General features: G+C 43.0%; 3 protein-coding genes across 3 annotated transcripts; all 3 read right to left on the bottom strand.

Annotated features, from left to right (window-relative positions):
- Nucleotides 1-771: 771 nt before the first annotated feature.
- On the bottom strand, nucleotides 772-6,592 carry rbm46 (RNA binding motif protein 46). The gene is made up of 6 exons (XM_062516439.1): nucleotides 6,520-6,592; nucleotides 5,086-5,247; nucleotides 4,567-4,904; nucleotides 4,100-4,229; nucleotides 1,842-2,699; nucleotides 772-1,599 (listed from the first exon to the last, which is right to left on the bottom strand). The coding sequence occupies exons 2-6, from the start codon at nucleotides 5,228-5,230 to the stop codon at nucleotides 1,403-1,405; spliced, it is 1,668 nt and encodes a 555-aa protein (XP_062372423.1). The 5' UTR covers nucleotides 5,231-5,247; nucleotides 6,520-6,592; the 3' UTR covers nucleotides 772-1,402.
- Nucleotides 6,593-6,698: 106 nt separating this feature from the next.
- lratb.2 (lecithin retinol acyltransferase b, tandem duplicate 2) lies at nucleotides 6,699-8,686 on the bottom strand. Its single transcript, XM_062516669.1, has 2 exons — nucleotides 8,152-8,686; nucleotides 6,699-7,248 (listed from the first exon to the last, which is right to left on the bottom strand). Exons 1-2 carry the CDS (start codon nucleotides 8,677-8,679, stop codon nucleotides 7,093-7,095), a joined length of 684 nt encoding a protein of 227 aa, XP_062372653.1. The 5' UTR covers nucleotides 8,680-8,686; the 3' UTR covers nucleotides 6,699-7,092.
- A 1,559-nt stretch (nucleotides 8,687-10,245) lies between these two features.
- LOC134059960 (lecithin retinol acyltransferase-like) lies at nucleotides 10,246-11,859 on the bottom strand. The gene is made up of 2 exons (XM_062516520.1): nucleotides 11,231-11,859; nucleotides 10,246-10,673 (listed from the first exon to the last, which is right to left on the bottom strand). The coding sequence occupies exons 1-2, from the start codon at nucleotides 11,762-11,764 to the stop codon at nucleotides 10,521-10,523; spliced, it is 687 nt and encodes a 228-aa protein (XP_062372504.1). The 5' UTR covers nucleotides 11,765-11,859; the 3' UTR covers nucleotides 10,246-10,520.
- Between the last annotated feature and the right edge of the window lie 10,937 nt (nucleotides 11,860-22,796).

Raw genomic sequence — 22,796 nt, 5'->3', positions numbered from 1 at the left:
ATTTATTTATTCAATCAACATGATCAAAAAAATTAAAAAGCTCCATGCAAACAGTTCAACTCTGACATCCTACTGACTGTAACAGAAGACATAAATCAGAACGGTGTAACTTAAGAGAAAGAAAATAACTGAACAAAATCCGAATATAGTGGAGTTACTACTGCTAATGAAGACAGAACTGTGGGGAAACTGGGTTAAATTAAAAATGCAAAACTTTTGGAAAGTTGAGATGTCATAGTAAAGACACTGTTTTTCTTTGTAGCAGAAATATCTGCCCCTTACTTTATCTTTTCACATACATACAATACATCTGGAAATTACAAAATTCATGACACTGAAACATTGCAGGAGACCTATTACAAATAACAAAACCAACATAAATTAGATAAACAAAATAAAAACGGATTTATGTGATTTGGACATTCCAATGGTATCTAATTATATCAATACTGTAACAATTTAGAAATATGAACTGCAGTGATAAAAGTATATTATTATCATTAAATATATGAAGTGCACCAATATTTTTACTATTACCACATTGCTGCTATTGGAAACATTGACGTGATTTTTACTTAAGTTGTTTAGATGTTTCACAAATTGTGCACTTCAATAAATAAATACTTTTAATTACTTTAAAAATGATATTTTAAGGACCTCACAATGGGTAGACATTAATACATATGTATGTTAAATAACATTACAACGGTTCTATCAAATTTAAATAGGCACATTTTTCTCAGATAAACCATAATATGTTGACATTAAAAAACAAAAACAAAAAAAACTGCTAAATAAAATACTGTATGTTTGAAATTAATGTACAAAATAAATCAAATATTATAATAATATAGAAAATATTTTATATTTTCATTACTGCCAAGGGCAACAGGCATACAGTAGGTCCAAGATCCCCAGTGGTGCTGTGCTACTGAAGCCCTTAGAAAAAGCAATATAAAATAAATGAATATTGCTTTTACCTGCGATGTTATCATCAACAGGTTACCTGTATTTACACAATGTAAAACTAATAAAAAGTATATATAATAGGCCTCTCTCTATATATAAATGTATGACAACAACAGTGTCTTTCACTGTGAAAGCTAAAATACAAGAAGCAAAGATAAGAACAACCAAATTCAATCATAACATTTACATACTAACTATCCCTGGTAACAAGTAATGGCTGTTGATCACCAAATCGATCCATGCCAAACCCCCCTTCTCTCAACCACCCACAACCCAGAAAAGACAGAACCTGTAGAACTCCCCAATCAAATGCAGTATATACAACACCATCCCTCCTCTCACAAAATTCCCGTCTACAACACTCACCGCCCTGCCAGTGATGCATGACATCTTAAACAGGACAGGCGAGCGGCTGCTAGCCGGCTGTGGGGTGTCAGTAGAAGGGCCCCTGGCTGGGCAGGTAGATCCTCTGGCCTGGTGCACTGCTGAGGGGCAAGGGAGGGGAAAGGGGCGCCAGTGGGTAACTGGAGTATGGCACAGGCCGGCAGCCGAAGGAGAGCAGACCGGGGGAGGAGGAAGGAGCTGGTGGGGACAAGCTGCCGGGAGAGCCCTGTCCCAGGAAGGGGCAATCTGTTCAACACACACACACACACACACACACACACACACACACACACACACACACACACACACACACACACACACACACACACACACACACACACACACACACACACACACACACACACACACACACACACACACACACACACACACACACAAAGTCCCATGAAATGCAAAATCTCTCACACAAATCTTAATGTGTATATGTATGGAAAGTGTGTGTGAGTATGTGCATGTCTATGTCTCACCCAGGCTCCAGAGTGCATGCTGCGCAGCCAGCTCCTTGGCGTCCTCCAGTACAGTGCACACCTTGTCAGGCATGAAGCTGCTGCGCGTGCTCCCAATCACCACCTTGTACACGAGCAGCATCTTGCCCTCCTGGGCCACCGTGGAGTAGAGGTAGTACTCGGGGGGCACCCAGCCGTTCTTCAGGCAGTGGTACTCCAGCAGGCTGACGGCGGAGCTCAGCTGCCCGGGCTTCAGAGCCTGCAGGCCCACGGGCACCAGGCTGGCTCCCGGGTGAAACGGGAACACGCAGCGCTCAACGTCCAGCAGGCACGGGCTGCCCAGACGCGACGGCAGGCCGAGGGGACGCCCCGAGCTGGCCCCGCCGCCATTGGTGATCAGCTTCAGGCCCCCCATGCTCGCGGTGACGGCCGCCATGCTGGCGAGGTCCTCCGGCTTGCCCTGGAAGACAAAGGCGTTGGTGTCGCCGTAAGGGCCCGGCATAGGCATGCTGGTGAGCGCCCCGCCACCACACCCGCCGCGGGCGTTCAAGCGCCGCCCGCCGTCCTTGCTGACGGGCTTGGCGAGCGTGACCTCGATGGGGGAGCCGTCGACGATGGCGCCATTGGACATGTGCATGGCGGCGACGGCGTCCTCGCGAGCGTGGAAGTGCACAAAGGCGTAGTCGGTGAGCTTCTTGATGCGCTCGACGGCGCCGGGCTTGAGGCGCGAGAACTCGGCGCGCAGCGTCTCCTCGGTGGTGTGCAGCATCAGGTTGCGCACGTAGAGCACGCGCACGCGCTGCATGGTCTCCTCGTCCACGTCGCGCTCGGGCTCTGCCCAGTCCACCTGAATGGTGTGACCCCACAGCTGGAAGGTTCCTGAGGACACACGGACACATACAGCACACACACACACACACATAATAGTTTATATGCGCACTAGTTTACAGCTCCTGTCAATGTGACCTTTAATGGGCTACAGACTTATTTTATGAACATGTGAACAATGATCCTTAAAACCCCCCATAAAAGACACATTTAAAAACACTGTTTTCAACAGTAAAAGTGTATTTAAGCAATAACAAAGTGTAATTGCATCTTCTGGAAGCAGAGACCTAACTGATAAAGTAAACACACACCATCCATGTCTTTATTCTAATGAAGCTGTTAAGAGATATTCTCTATTTGACTTTACTGCTGTTAAACCAGTCAGGTGCTAATGAGCTCTGTGGATCCATGAGTCCTTTCTGTTTGACTCAGGCCCAGAGGCCCACACTGGTCTGGGATCGCTCTCGCTCACCTCCTTTACCGGAGCTCAACTCAGTGCACAAAGGAGCTTTTCTTAATGATCACTTTTCCAAATGTCAAACCGTAACACCACTCACACGTCACAGAGACCCAGAGTAGAAAGGAAACACACACACTTTCACACAAGACAGACAGACAAACACACACACACGCACACACACACACACACACACACACACACACACACACACACACACACACACACACACTCGGCCTGTGACAACAAGCCAGGTCTGGTCCTAAAATGGGGTCACATGACTGGCAAAGAGAGCCTATTCATTGCTGAACGGGAAAAACTTACATCATCCCACCAGAGACCCCATCACCACCACCACCACCAGTCCACCTCAGCAAACCCTAAACGCCGTTTGAAACCTTCCAGACTTTTGAAAGCCATTATCATCCAATATCAATGACCACACAAAAGCAACAACAAACTCAAATACGCATTACTGTAAACCTTTTTTGTTCTTATGCTCACAAAGACATGGGTGTGTATATTTTCAGTTGTGTGAGTTTTGGGATAGTGAAGGCAGTCTGGGCTGAGCAAAGGTGGAAAAAATCCTGTGCAGAGAGCAGGAAGCCCTAACCAGAACTTGGTGTCAGCCACCTGGACGTGCCAGCAACCACAACTCTTAAAACCTGCACCACAGGAGCGCAGTGAGCTGTCTCAATGGAAGGCTGTAGCAAACTCATCACAGAATGAATACAAGAGTGATTTTGTCTTTGTTTGAAGAATACTTCTGAGATGTCCCAGGTTAACTCAGCTGAATAGGAAGCAATATCTGCTCTCCTACCTGAGTCTTAGATTCATACATTTACATATTTATTTGATTAAGACATGTGGGTTAACAAAATAGATGTGAGGTATTTTGTGGCATTCCATTCATAGTATTAAAAAAGTATGCATGAACTCTGCTCAAAGCATGCTTTCATTTAAGGGAAGACATTTAAGCTAGTATGTCTTATACCTGGAATTAGTTTCCTGCGGGCCATGGCTGCAGCCTTGTGAGACTCGTACTCCACAAAGGCGAAACCGCGATTCTTTGTCTTGTCAGTGGCACTGGGGTAAACAATCACATCCACAACTCCGTCAGTCACCTGCCATCAAACACAGAAATACACATAATTGAATGAAAACAGCCACTAAAAAAACAGCAAATGAATGCCATTAAAGTATGTCTCTGACAGGGTAGATGAAAACTAAAATTTACAACTAAGGAGTCAAGGAGGCCTGACAGGAGATTTACTGTTAGTATCAAACCCCACATGATCTCAACAACAAAGGAAGACTTCTTAAAGAATGCTATTATGAACTACGCTATTACTATGTGCAACAACAGTTACCGCAGCATTAGGACACAACTATACTAGAACAGATGTGCTAGAACACGATTATACACATGAGGATAATGGTGGTGATGAAGATAGTGCTGACCTTCATCATCTCCTCCTGGATCTCCTCCCTGCGTTTGTCCTTAGGGATGGAGCCAATGAACAGGCGGCAGTTGTCCAGGCTCACACACACACCGATGAACTTGCCAGGTCGTATCTCGTGGTTGTCCAGCAGCTGGATAGCGCGCTGGGCTGCCTCGCGGGTCGTGTACATGACGAAGGCGTAGCCGCGGTTCTCGCCACTGAACTCCATCATCAGGCGGAACTCGTAGATGCGTCCAGCACGCTCAAACACTGGCACCAGCTCGTCCTCATACATATCCCGCGGGATCTTGCCCACAAACACCTCGCAGCCCCGAGGAGGAGGCGGGCCTTCCCAACCTGTCCACCACACACAGTAATTAGTCATTCAATAATTATGGCCTCTTTCAAAAATTGGGTCCCAACCCTTCAATTACATGTAGGGCCTCCATAAAAAAAAACTTGGCTGAGGGTTTTTCCTCTTTGTTAATACAAATGTGTTTGGTATAAGTTGCATCTACAGACGTGGCGCTCCCTGTACCTGGAGGTGGACCACCAAATTTTCTTTGGCCATTCTCCTGAACCATACTGTAGCCAGTCTTCTCCAGCAGGGCTAAAAGTGCTGCTTCATTTGGGCTCTCCAGTCGGCTTTCTTCTCCGCCCATGTTTCCATCAATGTCATCCATGGCTTCTTATTTTCTGGCTGTGGGTGTAGTAACAAATCCCAAGTGTAACAGTATGCTTCTGGAGCCTGGGAACACTTATGGGTACTTTCTATAGATTAATTTAAGGGTTGTGTTCCCCTTACCTGCAATACTCACAAGCTGGAGACTACAGAAGCACTGGGAAATAATACGTTTAATACGTATAATAATAAAACTAATATAAACCCTGAGAGTTTGGACCTAGTGCCACGACAAGTTCCAACTCATGTGATAAACAACACGCCAGTAACATTATATTCTGCAGGTACTGTAGATGGATATGATCTTTTCTAGCAAGTGTAACTGTTCCTATCAGAAACAGCATCGGAGAATATAAAGTTAGGGTTAAATTACCTAACGTCACCATTAACGTTAGGCTAGCAACATTTTGAGATTAGCTAACCTTGAATTAAAAAAAAGAAAAATGTAAAAAAAAAAACAGTTTTAAAAATAAGTAAATACAACTAATATATCTTGGCACAAACATGAAAATATGTCTCTTTCATCAACTCTTTTACAGCTTACAGGGCCAAGGAAGTAGCTAATATTCCAAACATGAACAGACCGTGGACACACAGTTTAGGGCAGGGATACTTTTTTGGTTGGCCATGGCCAGAGTTCATGAAGCTTCGGGCGGGAACCTCAGAGAATGTCAGTCACAGTGCTAACGTTATCAAGGTGACTTTGTTAGCTGTATTTGTAATGTTAAACTTGATAGGAAATATAAAGGTGTTTCTTTTAAAGGTCAATTAGTAAACATACAACTTACCAAAGTTTACTGGACAATGCATGGTAACTTATTTGATCTATCACAGTGTAAAACGAATGTAAGTTAAATCCTTCATGTTCTCCTCCTTCATGTTAGCTAGCAGGCTAATGTTAACATTAACATGGTGTGCTAGCAAGCGCATTGACAACTGACGGTTCAGTAGCTTTGTCTTGGCATTATTTCGTTTTAACTAATAACATCATACTGTAGCACCTATTGAACATTTTGCGGTTTCAATTACTATCCAAAGCCACAACTAGCTCGAAAGCCAGACTGCCTCCGATCTCTCATTTATGTACATTTGACAAGTTGCACGAGCTGTCCAGCCCTAACATTAGCTATGAGCTAACTACGTAAATTCAGCTACATAGCTTTTTAGCTGAATAAGCTATCTTTAGTTGATGACTTACTTGTTGCCATAGATAAGTTCAATGTGGTACCCAAGTGGCTGAAATATCTTAAATTCACTGAACATTTTGTTGAGAGTTGTTTTTGAAAGTACCTGTTGACTCTTCAGAAGTTGCTGGCCGCTGACAGGATTCCCATTGAATGCGCCAGACTGGCTAGAGTTCAAGGATGAACCAATCCCAACCCCTCCCCCTCGCCTTCAAGTCGGTCAGTGGCTTGTTTACTTTCAGGCCATATAATAATGATAACTTGCCAAACATTCTACTACACAACACCAAAACGTTTTAATGCACAGTTAACACACATAATACAGAAGAAAATAAAGAATTACTTAGTATTTACTTATATTTACATTCAACTTTCATTCAAAGCCTCCAGTGCGGAGAATGCTCTGAAAAGTCAGTTTTGATATTTTACATAAACATTGTGTTTGTAAGGTTATGTCAGTTACACCGGGAAACAGCCACCATATAGCTTAGGCAACTAACTTGCAGTAGGCTAGATACAGTAGGCCTACATTTCAGGCTGATGCAGATTGCAATTGACAGGCTTCGTTAAAGGCAATGGTAATAATGTACACCTGAAACCATGGCTTGACTCCAAGATGTTTATCTGGCTTTGTATGGTTTTTTTCAGGTCTTTTCCATTGCCGGGTTGTCATGTGGACTCAGGAGGCCATCCAGATGTGGAAGGAGATGAGGAAGGTGGGGAGCAGAGTGTAAAGTGGATCAGTTTGGAGGTAAAACATGATGGCTACACCAATTAATGCGCTCACGAAAGAGAACATCTTACTGCAGAAGATCTTCCGTACAGCTTTACAGAACTGACAAGGAAAGAGAGGAATAGTTTAGTGCAGGGAAGTAAGGTGGTGATTTATTTATGATTCGCCATTAGGTGGAGACAAAGAGCTGAGACAGATTGTATGACCACTACAGACCAAGAACAACATCTGATGGAGAGATGAACTGTTGTAGATATAGGCCTGCGATTAATTGAAAAATCTGGGAAATTATAGAACAGAGACCTGCAATACTTTTTGTATGAAGAATAATTATTAAATATACTACCTTTTCACTAAAATCCATTGACACAAACTCACTTATATCTCAAAGTCCATTGCCTTACGTTTCTGTTGCTTTTGTCTATGCAGAGTAAACAGAATCTGCATGTTACATGACATATGTGCATGTATACTTTTATATTAGTCCTTACAGTGGAAGAAAATCTGCTTTGATCACTGTGATTATTTCAAAGTTTAGCTCACTCTAATTGCATGTAAGAACCAGGGGATTTCTTTCTTTCGGTGCAGTTGCAGCAATAGAGGCTTAGCCTGGTTGGCTGACGCATATCCTACAGCATTACAAAACCCCCGTAAAGCAAACCTTAATTCACCAAACTCTGAAGCTTTTCCAAGAAAAGACATTTCACCACACATGCGAGAGTGTGACTTGGATTTTTTCTTTGTACATGTAAATGTAGTTCATGGGAACTTAAACCTTTTGAGACTATGACAATAGTTGGAAAGAAAACAGAAATGTGCTAAGCCACATTTCTTTATTCAGGACAACCAGGAATTAGTTATGATATGAACCGCCTGTGTTAAATACTTACTTAGTCTGGTCTGGTTGTGTATAGCTTTTCAGACTCAGAGAGAGACTTGAGAATTTCAGTGGCACTCAAAATATCAGTGTGACCTGACCTGTGCATGCTCCCCTCATCCTCTTACCTGGAAGGTCTGGAAGCTCATGGCAGTCCCGTAGCGGCAGTACATGACGTAATGCTCGCAGTTGTACCACAAGAGGCTATAGCTCACTGGCCCTATCAACTTCTCCGCCCGGCGGCCCACTTCCTCCCCGTCGTAGGGCTGCCGGCTGCACACTCCGTCCATGGGGTTGATGAGGATGTCGCCCCCGTAGGCAAAGTCCTCCACCGAGTCCACGCGCACACTGGCCACCTTGGTGATGGCGCCCAGGATGAGCCGCAGGTTGGTCACCATGGTGTCAATGGTGCTCCGGTCGGACGTGAAGAGGGGTAGGATGTCGGGGATCAGGTGGGCGACGCGGTCATTTCCCAGGTAGATTCCGAAATGTGTGAACAAAGTGCGGGGTACCTCCAGTAGGTCGCCTCTCTTGTAGAGCGAGATGTCATACTTGCGCTTCTTCTCCTTGACAATGACCTCGTCTTGGACTTGCTCCTGTTTGGTGGTGGTGGTCATGGTGAGGAAGAACACGCTCAGAGCCTGCAGCAGAGCCATCCTCCGGCTGGGGGGTAAGAATTAAGACTGTGGCCTCCAGCACCTTCGAAGCGCTGGTATTTATTTGTGAGGAAGTTTGGCTAAACGAGGGGAGGGCCGGATTAGGCGCTTGGCGACAACGACATTTTCTGGCAGGACAAACAGTGGAACCATATGGGCTTTGGACAATCACATGGGCTCATTTAGAACAATGCAAGAGTTTCACAATGCCATTTTACTCCATGCACACCATTTGCTCACAGCTTTTTTTCCATCATCAAATCTGTCTGAGAGTTGTTCTCATTTCACAAAGCGAAAAGGGCAAGATAATTATAGAGTATAATCCCTGTGTTCCTTCACACTGGGTTTTGTGGTGCAATACTTCAGGGGTGAAAGCATTTTCCTAAAACCCTTAAATTTAGCATTTTTTGGATCTGCCTCACCAATTGTATAATTGTGGACTTTGCTCTTCTGGATAAATCGAATTGTTCATAAATTCTCGCTCAGAATGCCACTGACGTTTGAACACTGATGGGAAGTGAACGGCCCTGGTTGTGTTTGTTTCAGCCTCTTCCTGCGGTTTTGCATAGTTATGTGGAGGGAGGAGAAGAGTGAATAGTACTGACTCAGAGTACACCAACCAAACTAATTAGTCTGTGGTGAGGCTTTGACAGTGCAGTGCAGTGGACACAAATCTACTTGCACATAATAAGGTCCATGCACACACATAAACACACCAGCTCTAACGCGGAGAGTGCTTACTCATTTTAATAGACAATGATATCAAACCATCAAGGATCCGGTGTCACTTTGTGTGTGACTGATATACTTATTATGCCATCAGCCCCAGATTCAAGTTCTTTGAAGACACAAAACAAGCTATATATTTGTCTGCATCCTTTTTGAATAAGTTTTGTGGCTAGTGAAGTAGCATTACGTTTTCTATCTTTAGGGTTTTTTTTTTCTCTATCTTAAGGCTTTTATGCCTTCTTCAAGAAGGACCAGTGAAGAGAGTGACAAGAAAAGAGTAGGAGAGAGTCGGGGTGGGGACGGAAAATGACATGGGTCGGCCTCAACCCTGGGGTCCCATGGGCACTTGGACCCAAGTGTGGTACGGACACTGTGGCCGGTTGCGCGCCCCTTTTTGAGAGAAAAAAAGTTTCCTATATGGAATTCATTAAAGGGATAGTTCATCATACCAAAGTATCATTCCTGTTGAGCAGAATATCACATTTCCTCTTCCTGTGGCAAGAGGCTGTGCGTCTTGACAATGTCTCTTTCTCTGGTGTGCAATTCTATCATCTTAGTGAGGCTGAGTGGCTGTTGGCAAATTGGCAACTGGTGAATTATCACCATGAGTTGATCAGGTGAAGTAATAACAAGATAGATACGCTGTATGAATAGATTATGTGATTATGTGTGTTTATCCCCACCATAAATACACAGTCATTATTTTGATATTTCAGGGGGGAGTGAGAGAATTTTCTTTGAAAAGTCGTACTATGTACAAAGCAGAGTGAAAAGTGGATTGAAATGTCTTGTGTGATATGTCCAACAGGCATTTACTTAACACATTCCAATGCAACAAACTGTATAAACTGTATTTTATTTTTTTAAAAAGACAAAATATAACCAGTGGAGGAAAAACATAAAAAAATAACAGATATAACACATATCAGGTTACAAGTTTAGTTCAATCTAAACAATTGTGATACACATTTTTACTCTACCATTCATAACTTCAAGCCATGCTCATTAGTTATGTAGAGTGTGTCAAACATACAAACATAACTTTATTCATTGGTCACCTATGTACATTCCCTTCATGGAAGCATTTACATTATGACTTTTAAAGAAGTCCATTAACTCGCCATCCATAATGTGAATGGGATAAGGAAAGTTGGGAGAGTTGTGGCAGGCACAATTCCCACGCAACCAATGGACACAAGTCCCAAGAAAGCTGTGAGAAGGACACTCCTCTGGTCCCGAATAATGGACTTCAGGAACTCTAGGAACTAAAAGAGAACACATAAAAGAGGGAGACAGGCGGTAAACAACAACTTTTTAAGAGACAGGACCTGGGTTGCATAATTCCGTTCACTTGTGCGCCTAAGCTTCCAAACGCTGAAAAGGGCGCCCTGTTGTGGGTGACCCAGATTTTCCATCAGCATTGCTGTGTGTAAAAGCCTCAAACGCCTTGCCTTGCTCAAGTGTCGTCCATCACTGAACAAAACGCTCTAATAAGGCCAATTAGGTTACTCATGCATTTGAATGAACTACACTGAATACGCTTTGACGCAGGCAAAGTTGGATGCGCATGCTAAATATTTATTACGAGTGAAATGCCCTACTGACACACACTTTGATACAGACCCACTGCAAAAGTGATTAGGATTAGGTTGGCGCCCCTTCGTATAGGTTGATACACCATGAAAGATAAAATAGGCTATACAGAGCTGTAGCCTACTGTGTCCACTAAACAGGGTTTGAACTGCTCCAACCACATCAAGAAAAGATTCAAAGGACAACAATTATTGTCCTGTAATAACAACTGAAGAGAGACTTTACCAACCTTTTCCGTTTGTAGACTTACGGCTGAGCCGTACCTGCAATAGGTAACAAAATGCTCGCAGTTGTTCCACATCAAGCTGTATGGAACTTTATCTATAAGCATCTCTGCTCTGCTGGCAACTTCTTCGTTAGCTAACGGCCTTTCTTTCATGTTGTGGTCCATGGTGTTAAGTAGGATAGGTGAACCATACGCAAAGTCCTCGACCGAATCGACCCGAACAGTCGCCTTCTTACAAAGCACTCCCAACAGTAATCTCTTGGTCGTTACCATCTTCTGTATTTGACGCTTATCGCTCGTCAGCACGGGCATAATATCCGGTATTAAATGTGCGACTTTGTTGTCCCCCAAATAAATGCCGAAATGGGTGAATAAAGTGCGAGGGACCTCCAGGAGATCTCCTCTCTGCAGCACCCGGGGAGAGGCTTCATAAGACTTTTCGAGCTTTTCTTTTTCTGAAGGGATCAGACTAAAAATATTAAAATGCGCGAGCATAAAAACTCTCTCCAGAAGGTAAGTCAGCGAGTCTAGCATCATGAGTCTTTCGCAGCCGGCAGTGTTCTCACTCAAGTTTCAGAAGCGCATCTTGTTGCCGTGGGGGTAGGAGATGACATCACGCCATCAGTGGAAAGGCCATTGGAAGGACTCCGTGAAACGAGAGGTGTTACTTGTAGCGGTTTTATAGCGCACATGCGAATGCCAAAGCGCAACAGTTGTGCGTGTCATGACCTCGCTTGCCGCCTTTAAACACAGTTCATCTGACGCCAACGAAGATATTGCGGGGAGAATGTTCTTTGGAGGTGCATGTTACCTAAATGATTTCACCGGCAAACATCTTGTTTCTCACACAAATAGGTGAAAGGCAAATATTCCAAAATAGGCACATATCGATGGCGTGTAATTGAGATGGGGAGTTTAAAGGTGACCTGCCTCTTCAAGAATCTTAAATACTGCAAGTTGCCCTGACTCAGTTTCTTGGTTGGCGAAGGACTGGGAACAACCAGAGGACAGACTCTAGGAATGGAAAAAAAAAACTGCCGTCGCAGGATTTTTTGGCTGACTATTTGTTTGCCTGTGGTCGGATAGTTTCGCTGCGGCCATGTGGCATCAATTACATCCCAACTGGCACAAGTACAACTGACCCCTTTACAACTAGCAAGAAGTGGGCGTCGCTCCCAATAAGCCCATTGGCCACACCTGCACTCAATTAAACACAGACAATAACAGACAAACACAGAATATTCAGGTATTGAATGAATAAAACTGAAGTGTTAGAATAGAAAAAAAATACAGAACACTTTAAACAAATACTTGATAAACTGTTAACTATATACATTTAGAAAACGTTTAGAGAAATTAAACAGTAATGATGGCATCGCATATCCTTTTCAGAACCCACCACTGTGAACTGGCACTCTGGTTCGCTCTTTCCAGGCTTTACACGATCAGAAATCTACCTGCATCTAACAGCATCAGATTTTCCATTCTGCGCTCATCCATCTGATCTGCAACTGGGTTAAAGTAAAATAAAACTTATTATCCACCCATTCACTACATAGTGCACTATATAGGGGACAACTACAATACAGGATATCAGTAGCTAGAGCCTTAGAGCCTGCTCTCTAAAGCTAAAACTCCTGGACAAAGTACGGAGAACCAGACCAAAATCATTACTACACACTTGCACTGAAGTGGATATCGCCAAAAAAGTGTCAGTTGAATCACCCTCTGTTTGCATCAACTAATGACCAGCAAGCCATTAAGGCAAACTCAGATTCCTCTCAGAGGAAAAAAAGACAGATAATGAGTTGACTTGATTTAAGAGGATTTAGCCACAGGGATCCCAGCCCATCCAACCCATTGATTGACATGTGGAGTGATCAGGGCTGCACCAAGTATCAATGGGCGCCCTGCATGTGGTTGATGCTCCGCTGGGAGCGAGATTACCCCACTGACCCCCCAGAAGCCCAGGGGCTTTCAGGAAAGAGCTGATGATGGATGTGGAGACATTTATCTTCTCAGTTTGTTTCTCAGTGTGACTGCGAGGGCCTGTGTGTGTGTGTGTGTGTGTGTGTGTGTGTGTGTGTGTGGCAGAAAGAGTTGGAAGAGCAGAGTGAGAGAGTCGGTGTGAATACATCTGATTTATCATGCATAGCACATCTCAGACAGCGAGAAAAAGAGAGAGAGAGACCGTGTGTGTGTGTGTGTTTATTTGTGAACGAGAGAGTGAGAGTGTAAGGACAGAGAGAGAGTGCTTAGTCACTGTCACTGCTGAATGCATGGAGGGAATGCCAAAAAGTTGTGCTCCACAATTACCTGTTGCCTCAGCTATCACTGGCTGTTTGATAAATGAATTTTCTCCTTGTCCCATCGTACAATGTTCACACAATAGATTCACAATTGACTGTAGAGAGTCACAAAAAGTGACTTGTGTGAGTGCTAACATCAGCTAAAGACTATGAGACAAAACGTATCTAAACTGACTGACTGTTGACATGCATGCCATTTTTCACCATGGCACAGTTCCAAAAGCATGAAATGAGTTTTAAATGTGAATTTAGCACATAGTTAAGTAGGCTGAAAATGTAGAACACTATGATGAACCACAGTGGCAGTGGTTATAATTTAAGAGAGCCTGTGGTTTTGAGAAGTCTGACAAGGTCATATGTGGTCATGTAGGGAGTGAAAAAAGTATGTTTTTATACAAGAGCGCAGTCAGCATTTATAAACCCCCAAAAGGTTGGACGAGTGTGATACTTGGGTCACTTTTAGGTCAAGAAACACTCAGGAAGTGGGGGGGGGGGGCTATGTTTACTAGCCACGTGAATTGTGTGCCTTGAGAAAGTTTAATAGAATTCCTGGTTTTACTGGATTTCACACAGTTATAAAGCCTGTGTGCAACTGTGTGTTTTATCTCCTTTGCTATGCTGTTGCTATGCCCTAAGCAGAATAAAGCAGAATGGCTGTGGGTGAGCCATGACAATAAATGGCTCCAGATTAATCCATAGTTAGTTCAGCACATCACAAAATGATAGTGATGACTTTTAGTGATATGTTCATACAAGTTGGTAACAGACATTGACTAGACTGGTCTTCTATAGGCTACATGTATTAGATACTGTAATCGCGTAATGATTTAGAATATCCTTCAGAACACAGACACATCGACCCCGCTGGTCCTGATTAAGATGAAAGTAATCGTTCCACTCCAGACTTGGGTTTACTGCCACATTGAAGTGTGAGAGGCCCCATTTAAAGCAGCACCATAAAAAAAGACCAGGATCTAACACACAGGGTCCATGCAGTTTGGCTCGACGGAAACATCTGCATGCTTTAGACACCAGAAACACATGCCACAAAATTGCCAGATAACGTGTAAGCCAATACTGAATGGGTAATTGTATGTGTCCAGTTGAATCATTTGGTTTTCAACTTGTTTACCCTGTAATTGGTGGAGGCAGTGTTCACATTTGAGGGGTTTGGCAGCCCCCTTGCTCCAAATCTTCCTCAGCAGCACTGCTGCAGCGCCTTGTTTGTTTAACTGAAAGAAGTAAGCTAAGCAAGACCAGATCTGGGACACCGAAACTGCCATTCAGATCCTGTAATCTTTTAACAGCCATTGTGCTTAATGCAATACAGGTGTGAATGGAATTTTCCGTTATCAATGATCAGTTGTTTCTGATGTTAACTATTCCAAGTACCAACTATTCAATTAACTCTTCCAAGGAACATAACTAGCCATTTGTGATAAGCTGTAGATATGTTCCCTTCTGTGCAGTAGTTAAAAAAACTGAAACTGTTCCCAACATGCAGAAGTCAACATTTATGGCCAAGATGACTCTTTCCTTTGCCAGCACCGTAACATGATCCCAAAATGCCATTTAGCCCATTGCCATTCAGTGGCTAAGTGGAGGAGGAACATCTAGTTGCAAGAAATGATGGGGTTGGTCATGGTCATGGGGATTTGGTAGATATTAGCAGCACATGTGTAATTGCTAAAGTGCGTCACAGTATGATTAAGCAAGGCGATGTCATGACGGTTCACTGTCCACGCAGAAACAGATTTTCACACTGAAATATGCTCACTAATGTTCATACCTTTTGATAAGAGTAGCAACTCTATTTGTCACGAAATACAGTAATTTCCTCATTGTGTATACAGTGTTTTCTGCAAGTTAAAAGAAACAAAACTTTAAATAATAAATTAACTGCCCCATGTATTAACCTCATAGCTGAAGATTTTGGAAAATCAATGTATAAACCGCGACTAATAGTTGGGAAGTTACGGTAGTCAGATATTATTATTAACCATCACAGTATATTGCTTTTAGTATTGTGACATACGCTGTTATTACATTTAAAAATCTGAAGGTGCAATTACTGATGACATACTATCATATTACTATCAACTACTAACGTTTATGAGAGGATATTGGAGCTTAAATATAAACCAATGCATCAAAGTGGAGTAAGACCTTCAGTGTAGTTGATGCCTCTGAATACGCAGTTGAACTCTCTCCGGGTCTCTCCTCTGCTGCCTCATGACTACAGGCTCTCATCTGAGGTGTGTTCAAATTCAGCAACAGTGGCAAACGCTCTCGGCGAATGTTTTCGCTGGACAGTTAAATTTGAACGATTTGGTGTAAATATTCCATTTGAACAGTAACCCTTCGCCCAGCTCCACTGCATGTTCGCAGAGAACTACCTCCTCAAACTATTTGCGAGTGTTCACAAACATTTGCGGAGACCTCAAGGCAAACAGAAAACTGTATATTTGCACATTTGAACGCAGCTCTGGTGACTCCTGGTCTGTGGGAGTCATCCTGCTGGATGAGGTGCTGGAAGTACTAATCCACCACTGAGGCACTCAAGTGCTTCTTCAGGGTACGGGTAGAAGAGGGGATGCCGTGCAACCACTCCTTAAAAAAAAACACTAAAGAGTTCTTTAAACCTTAAAATAATGTTTCCAAAATCATTCCAGTGGTTCATCAACTCATAAAAAGGTGAACGGCACTTCTGCATTAGCTTCGCAGCCCTCATATTGGCTATAACCGCACTATGTAAGTTTACCAGATTGGGTAGAGGATCTGTAGTTCGATGGAATGAGACATAATAAACTACAAATTTGACTTGCTTCGAATTTGCAATACAGCTTACTTTCATAAAATCATGTAATATACTCTACGTTGTCTGTGGACATCGTTATTTGCTGGATAAACAAATAGCGTGCGTGTGACAGGAAAAGTGCTTTAGTGTGGCTTTAAAAAACATCACAGACATATTAATTAAACATATCTCATTTCTATTCACATCCTACTTAATTGGACCCATTTAAATCCAAACAAAACATTTACAAAGGAAAAAACACTAAATGATAGATCACATAACAATGAAACAATGAAGTTTTGTGTGGTTGCTGACTACTACTTCTGTATACACACTACTTTAGCAGGACCAATCAAAGGCCGAGCCACAAATGAAGTGCGACTTTGGTGACTACTAGTCATCTCCTAGTTATTTGGACACAAGATTACTGAACATGTTACATCAATATAAGGCATACTTGCTTGTGGTTTGCCAGTGAAAGCTGTGACAGTATGTAGTGTAATCATTTGTGTTGTTGCTGAAATATCATGGTACTTTTGGTGCAAGCCCATCAATGAAAAAAGAAAAACAAATCAGCCTTGTGAACTGTTGTTTTCAAGTGCTGTAATGTTGACATATAACAGACAGTCATTAGTAGTTTTTTGGCAAACTGTCTCTCAGTAGTAACCCTTTAGTCGTGATTTGTTTTGGTTGTGGTCTTTGTGTGACCTTCCTAAAACCTTAACATCCTGTTTGTCCATTATGATTGAAGAACACTCCGGAAACACACTGTTTAAAAGACACACAAATAATGATATTGAGACGTGTTAAGTATGTTGATTTTGGCTCAAGGAGACATGTCTGAATGGCAAGGATAATCAGAAAGGGGGGACACTCTCAGCTATTCATTGCTCTGACTGTTCTAATGTCATACACGTGCACAATAGCATGCTTGCCCACACACACACTGATACTCAGTAGGTTTTCTTTGCTAGAGATGCCTTACGAATTTAGACTATTTATATGGTAAGCCTATTTTTGCAGGCTGTTCAACTGCTGCCTCAATTCTCCTAAACTTAAGTGTGCTGATTTTTCATAGAAATACAGCCATATGCCAAGTGAAGCTACGATTATACCGTACAGTATATTTCTTACAAAATGTAAAACTGACGGGTTGTGCAGTGGCTGAACAGGAAGACGCCTCACCGATGTTGGCGGAGTCACCTTTGTCCCCGCTCCTGGTGTAGGCCAAGTCTTCCAGACGATAATTGTGAGGGCCGCTGGGCAGATCTAGAACAGATGCACTCACTGTTAGAACATTTCTGTGGTCGTGTTTCCAAACAGCGGTCCACATTTGCGCAAGCGCTCTTTTTCCTTTCTATCCTTCCTGCCCCCTCCCCCTGTTCGGTGAACTCTTTACAGACCTCAGACTGACAGAGCAGAGAGAGAGAGAGGTTTTTGGAACATCTTTAAGGAGTCAAGTGTGCCATGCCATCTTTAGCGGGTATCAGGGCTTTCAGCAGGGACAATTTCTCTGTGTGAAATTATCAGAATTTCAGGCCATTATATAACTATAAATCATTCAATTTGAAATCCAATTTCAAACCAACCAGAGAATGTTAAGCCCTGTCTGGCATTCCTCTTTTTGTGTTTATGTCAGTCATATTTATATTTGTGCATAATGTGCATTCAGAGCAACTTCACAGAGGAAACTTTCCCCTATGCATCCTCCTGTATTTGTTTGGCACAGCTTACACCATCCTTTAGGATTAGAGACACAGTATGAGCAAAACTACTAATGATGAGCCTAAGGATAAAGCTTTACTAAGGTCTTTCTCAACTTCTTGATTTCAGCTGAGGTCAGCATGAAAAAGAGGAACAGAAACAATGATGGAGTGATATACGCCATTATAACCAAGCAACAAGAAATGAAGAAGCCCATCCCTAATTGCCCTCTATCAGCTGTCCAAGACCGCTGAGGGACAGTAGCCCAAGACTGACTGACTGAACATACCACATATAGAGGGATTTTGCACACCATAATCTCAGGTAACCTCGTGTTTGGAACTCTTTAGATAAGGAATTCCTTCTCTTATCGCAGTTCACAAATGTAAACATAACAGTGGAAGGTTTTTATTCGAGATTAAAGAGACCCTATGCAACTTTTTCATAGTCATAAAATCACTTAGAAATCATTGTTTTGCTTGACTGACCAGTTTTATCGAAAACAGTAATATTTTCTCCCGCCCCCAGTGTCCCTATCCGCTATTGCAACCTTGCAGTTTGTTCAGGAGACGATCGTTCCCTGTTTAAATCTGGAAGGCTGAGACGCATAAAGAACAAGAAGAACCACGCTTGCAATTTATATATTTATATATAGCCTATATATGTATAAATATACACGCTAAAGCTGTCGGGGAAGCTCTGCAGAGAAATATGCAAGCATAAAACGAGTGAAAATGAAAAACGAAATCGAAACTTAAGATGAAATCGCCAATCCTGCATAGTTTCTCTTTAAGCTCACAGAAAAACAGAGGTTCCGTTCCCCTGTCTCAAAGGTCAAGCGACCTGCAAATGTGTCAGGGGTCTGGGAGGGCGGGAGTGATGAAATTCCTGACATGTGGATAGGGTCACTTCTGTGTGCGTGTCCAGTCCACCAGCTCCCCGTTGAGGTTGATGTCAACCTGAGACACGAAAAAACAGACGGTAAAGAAAAGACAGATGGAGGAATGGAATGACGGATGATTGGATGGGCTGGTTGGGCGAACAGATGGGAAAGTAGACATAGGCAATAGAATAAATAGAGCGACCTTGACTTTAGGATGGAGGAGGAAAAATGGCATCAGAAAGGGAGACCTGGAGAAGGAGAATAAAAGACAGGAATAACAGTTAGAGAGATTTACATAAAGAGAGAGAGAGGCTGTATTAGAGGCAGAAATACATAGTTGAGGAGTGTGTGTGTGACTTCAAATGACAATCAACAACATAACCATAGAGCGAGCTTCAATTTCGACTAATTAGGCAAACACTTCCAGAATCTTTCATTCTCTAGAATTCAGCCCTACTTCGGGCTGGGCTAGGTTAATTTCCTGTGATCCTGTTCCAGCAGGTGCTATCTCCCTGGCGAACATCTCCAACGTCTTCTGTTTATTGTGGATGGCCATCCACAGAACAGTCTCTCTGGGCATCACAAGCTTTTCAGAGCAAAGACCAAAAACAGAAGCAGGTGTTGCGCCTGTGTCCATTTTCAAAATGATAAACTTGTGAAGGAGCTGGCTTCAAAACTACAAACAGGACATGAATGACCACGAGAGAAAAACAAAGACATGAGAACAAAAAACATCTGAGTATTTAACCACCAGCTGTAACCTATTAGAGAACAAGAAAGGGTTTACAGCGTGAAGTGTCAACCAATATGTTTACATCTGAAACTGCAAATGTGACTCACATGCTAGTCATATTGGAGAACACATCCACCAAATGGCTCCACTGGTTACACTTCAGAGTTAGTGTAGCAGAGGCAAACATTTACCACGGCATTCATCTGGGGTACAGTCATGGGGAATTTGGTAGGAAAATGGGTGGGGATTATTAGCATTTTGTCATGGTTAGCATGCCCAGAACACATCGTAACTGGCATATAGACTTCTCAATGGAGCAACTCCAGACTGAATTTCCCGAACTGAAATTTCATGGGCGTGGTCAATTTGTCCTGGTTTCCTTGTTAGCTTAGCAGTGTTAACATAACACTGACACCAGCACTGTAGGGATACTCTGAGAAGTGTTAAGCTGCAGAGTTACCAGACTCAACCTCTTACCAATCAGTCAGTGAAGATCCCTCCAGTGCTCTGGGCCCCACACTCTACCAGGTGACCAGCCAGACTGAAGGAGGGTGGGAGGGAGAGGAGAGGAGGAATAGAGGAAAGTACTGTTATGGTAAAAGGAGGCAAGAAAGACAATTACTACAATACAAAGATGTTGGTTGAAACGGTTGGAATGGAACTGGTCAAGCTGGTATGTACGGTATTAATCTATCCACATTATGGTAATGGAAATAACCATTTTGTGAATAAGGTGCTTGGCCACTGTTCCACAGGACTGTCTGTCTAAGGATGTCTGCAGTAAAGATGCTCTCAGCTGTATTTAAAAGTTCAGTTCAGATACAAATGGAGTGATTAGATTTCAATAGGGTCTTAGTCCCCAGATTCCCAAGTCTCTATATTATGACAAATTACAACACCCTTTGAATGGCCAAGTTTGTGGTCAGATAAACAGAGAGGATAGTTCCCACCATCGTAAAAGCTTTCTGAGCAGGTGAAGCACACAATTCCGTTCCCTCTGAGTTCCTTTTAAATCTCTAACACTAACACGTTTATCTTGTTGTTCAGTTACCATACATATTCAAAGACTGCATTTTGGATGAATGGAAAGCATCCAAAAGTTGATGAAATCGTGTGTTTCTATTGGCCACAGCTTTACAGAGTGCTTGAGATGGGCCCAACATGCTGTCCATGCAGTGGCCGGTTACCACTATATCCTTCCCCTATCCTGGTCCAGGCAGCAATGGGCATAGCACCGTGGGCAACACAAAGAGCATATTTTCAATTTCTTTCCTAACCCATTCAGTCACAGTTCACCTGCAGGCCCCCTTGTTTCTTTAATAATCCCCTATATCCATGTGTTGCAATGTGCATTTACGTAAGGTGTGTGATGCCAGGAGAACCACAGGATCCATGCATTCATGCGTTGGAGTCTTTTAGGAAGAGACTTCTGTCTGTCTTTGGTTCCACCATTCTGACCTTTCGACAGAAAAATGCTGACATCAGAAGTACAGAGTACAGAAAACATTGTATCATTGGTGCTTCAATAAAGGACACAACTTAGCATTGCCCTGAAATTGCAACTGCTCTGGCTAAGAGATAACCAATGATGGGTGAGTTCATCAGGGAAACGGGCTACTGGGCCATTCGTATCACTGCCAGTTGTTTACGCATCAGATCTGGACAGGAGAGCATTGCACTGGTGGGGAAGTAGCCAAGTAAATGTGTTTACAATCTATCTGTAAATCTGTATGTCTATCTGTCCAGTTTATTCTGAATAACCAAGGAAATTAGAGCAGGGTTTGTTTATGGAGTTGTAAAGTGTGGGCCAGGAGTATGCTCTACCCTGAAGCACTGAAGCTCTGCCCCTAGATGTGACCACAGGCACTGAGCAGGCATGCCACTCAAGCGACCCATGGACAAAACAAAACAACGCATATGGATTATGGAGACTCTGCTGTTGGGCAATAAGGCGGAATTCTACTGACTTGAAGCATGAGGTCATTTCCAGTCACCACAGCAATCATCATGTTGAGGCCGGCCTTCTGGGCCACTTCCTGCAGTGTGACAGCATACGCATGAAGGTTTGGCGAGGGTTGTTCACCACACAGGATTCCTGTCAGCGGCGCCAGAGGACCATGTTAGAAATGACTTGCAAAGTTGGACAATGTGTGTGTTGATGTGTGTGTGTTCCTCTGTGTTGGTGCTTGCGTGTATGTTTATACACACATATCTGTGTATATGTGTAAGATAATAACACATGATCAGGGAACAATCCATACCATCTTCACAAATTACTATGTGAACAACATGTCATGTGGGTACACTGTATATAGTGAGATGAAACAACGTTTCACCTTGGATTCAAGTGGTACTACATTTCAAAAGATATAGATTGACATTTTGAGACAGGCTACATTTAGTGCACTTAGGCTGCATTTAATGCACTTAGACTACATTTAGCACACAAACATTGTACATCTACATAAAGTGCATCAGACAACACTACAGGCCATAAGTAGACTTGTAACTGGTTGTTGTAAGATTCACAGTGTGGTGGAGGTAGAATATAGAGTATTTAGCTGCATAGAAAAAGTACTCGTGTGCCTTCAGTTCAATGTGAATACACATGTCATGTTTTGATGTTCAACAGTCTGACTGCTTTAGGGAAGAAGCTCATCCCCATTGTGGGGGTGCGGGCAGTTACTCTGCGGTACCTTTTCTCTGATGGCATTAGGGAGAAGGCTGCTGGCTTTGAGCAGACAGTGGGTGTTGTACAGTAGGTGTCGGAGAGAAAGGGAATAGAGTTCACTGTGTTCTTTTCAGCTGTCCTCACAATCCTCTGCAGGGCCTCTCTTTCTACAGCAGTGCAGTTACCAAACCACGCCGTGATGGCACTGCTGAGGATGCTCTCAATAGTCCCCCTGTAGAAGGTTGTCAGGATGAGGGGAGGTGGGCCTTCCGCAGCTTCTGTAGAAACTAGAGGCGTTGCTGGGCTTTCTTTGTAATGCAGGTGGTGTTCTTGGTCCATGTGAGGTTGTCTGTGATATGTGTATACGCCCAGAAACGTTGTGTCCTGAACAGTCTCAAGGACTGGAAGGTTGTTTATGGACAGTGGGGTGTGTTTGCCTGGAGATCTTCTGAAATCACTGATTAGTTCTTTT

The sequence above is a fragment of the Sardina pilchardus genome, chromosome 16 (genome assembly GCF_963854185.1).
Source record: "Sardina pilchardus chromosome 16, fSarPil1.1, whole genome shotgun sequence".
NCBI classification, from domain to species: domain Eukaryota; kingdom Metazoa; phylum Chordata; class Actinopteri; order Clupeiformes; family Clupeidae; genus Sardina; species Sardina pilchardus.
This window is presented reverse-complemented; position numbering and strand designations above follow the sequence as displayed.

Coding starts and splice junctions, on each gene's coding strand:
- lratb.2 (XM_062516669.1), bottom strand. CDS start 8,679: ATGGCTCTGCTGCAGGCTCTGAGCGTGTTCTTCCTCACCATGACCACC. Junction 7,249..8,151: donor TGAGCTTCCAGACCTTCCAG/GTAAGAGGATGA, acceptor TTTCCTTGTCAG/TTCTGTAAAGCTGTACGGAA.
- rbm46 (XM_062516439.1), bottom strand. CDS start 5,230: ATGGATGACATTGATGGAAACATGGGCGGAGAAGAAAGCCGACTGGAG. Junction 2,700..4,099: donor CCGCAGGAAACTAATTCCAG/GTATAAGACATA, acceptor GTGTGTCCTCAG/GAACCTTCCAGCTGTGGGGT. Junction 1,600..1,841: donor GCATGCACTCTGGAGCCTGG/GTGAGACATAGA, acceptor TGTGTTGAACAG/ATTGCCCCTTCCTGGGACAG.
- LOC134059960 (XM_062516520.1), bottom strand. CDS start 11,764: ATGATGCTAGACTCGCTGACTTACCTTCTGGAGAGAGTTTTTATGCTC. Junction 10,674..11,230: donor TAAGTCTACAAACGGAAAAG/GTTGGTAAAGTC, acceptor GTTCTCTTTTAG/TTCCTAGAGTTCCTGAAGTC.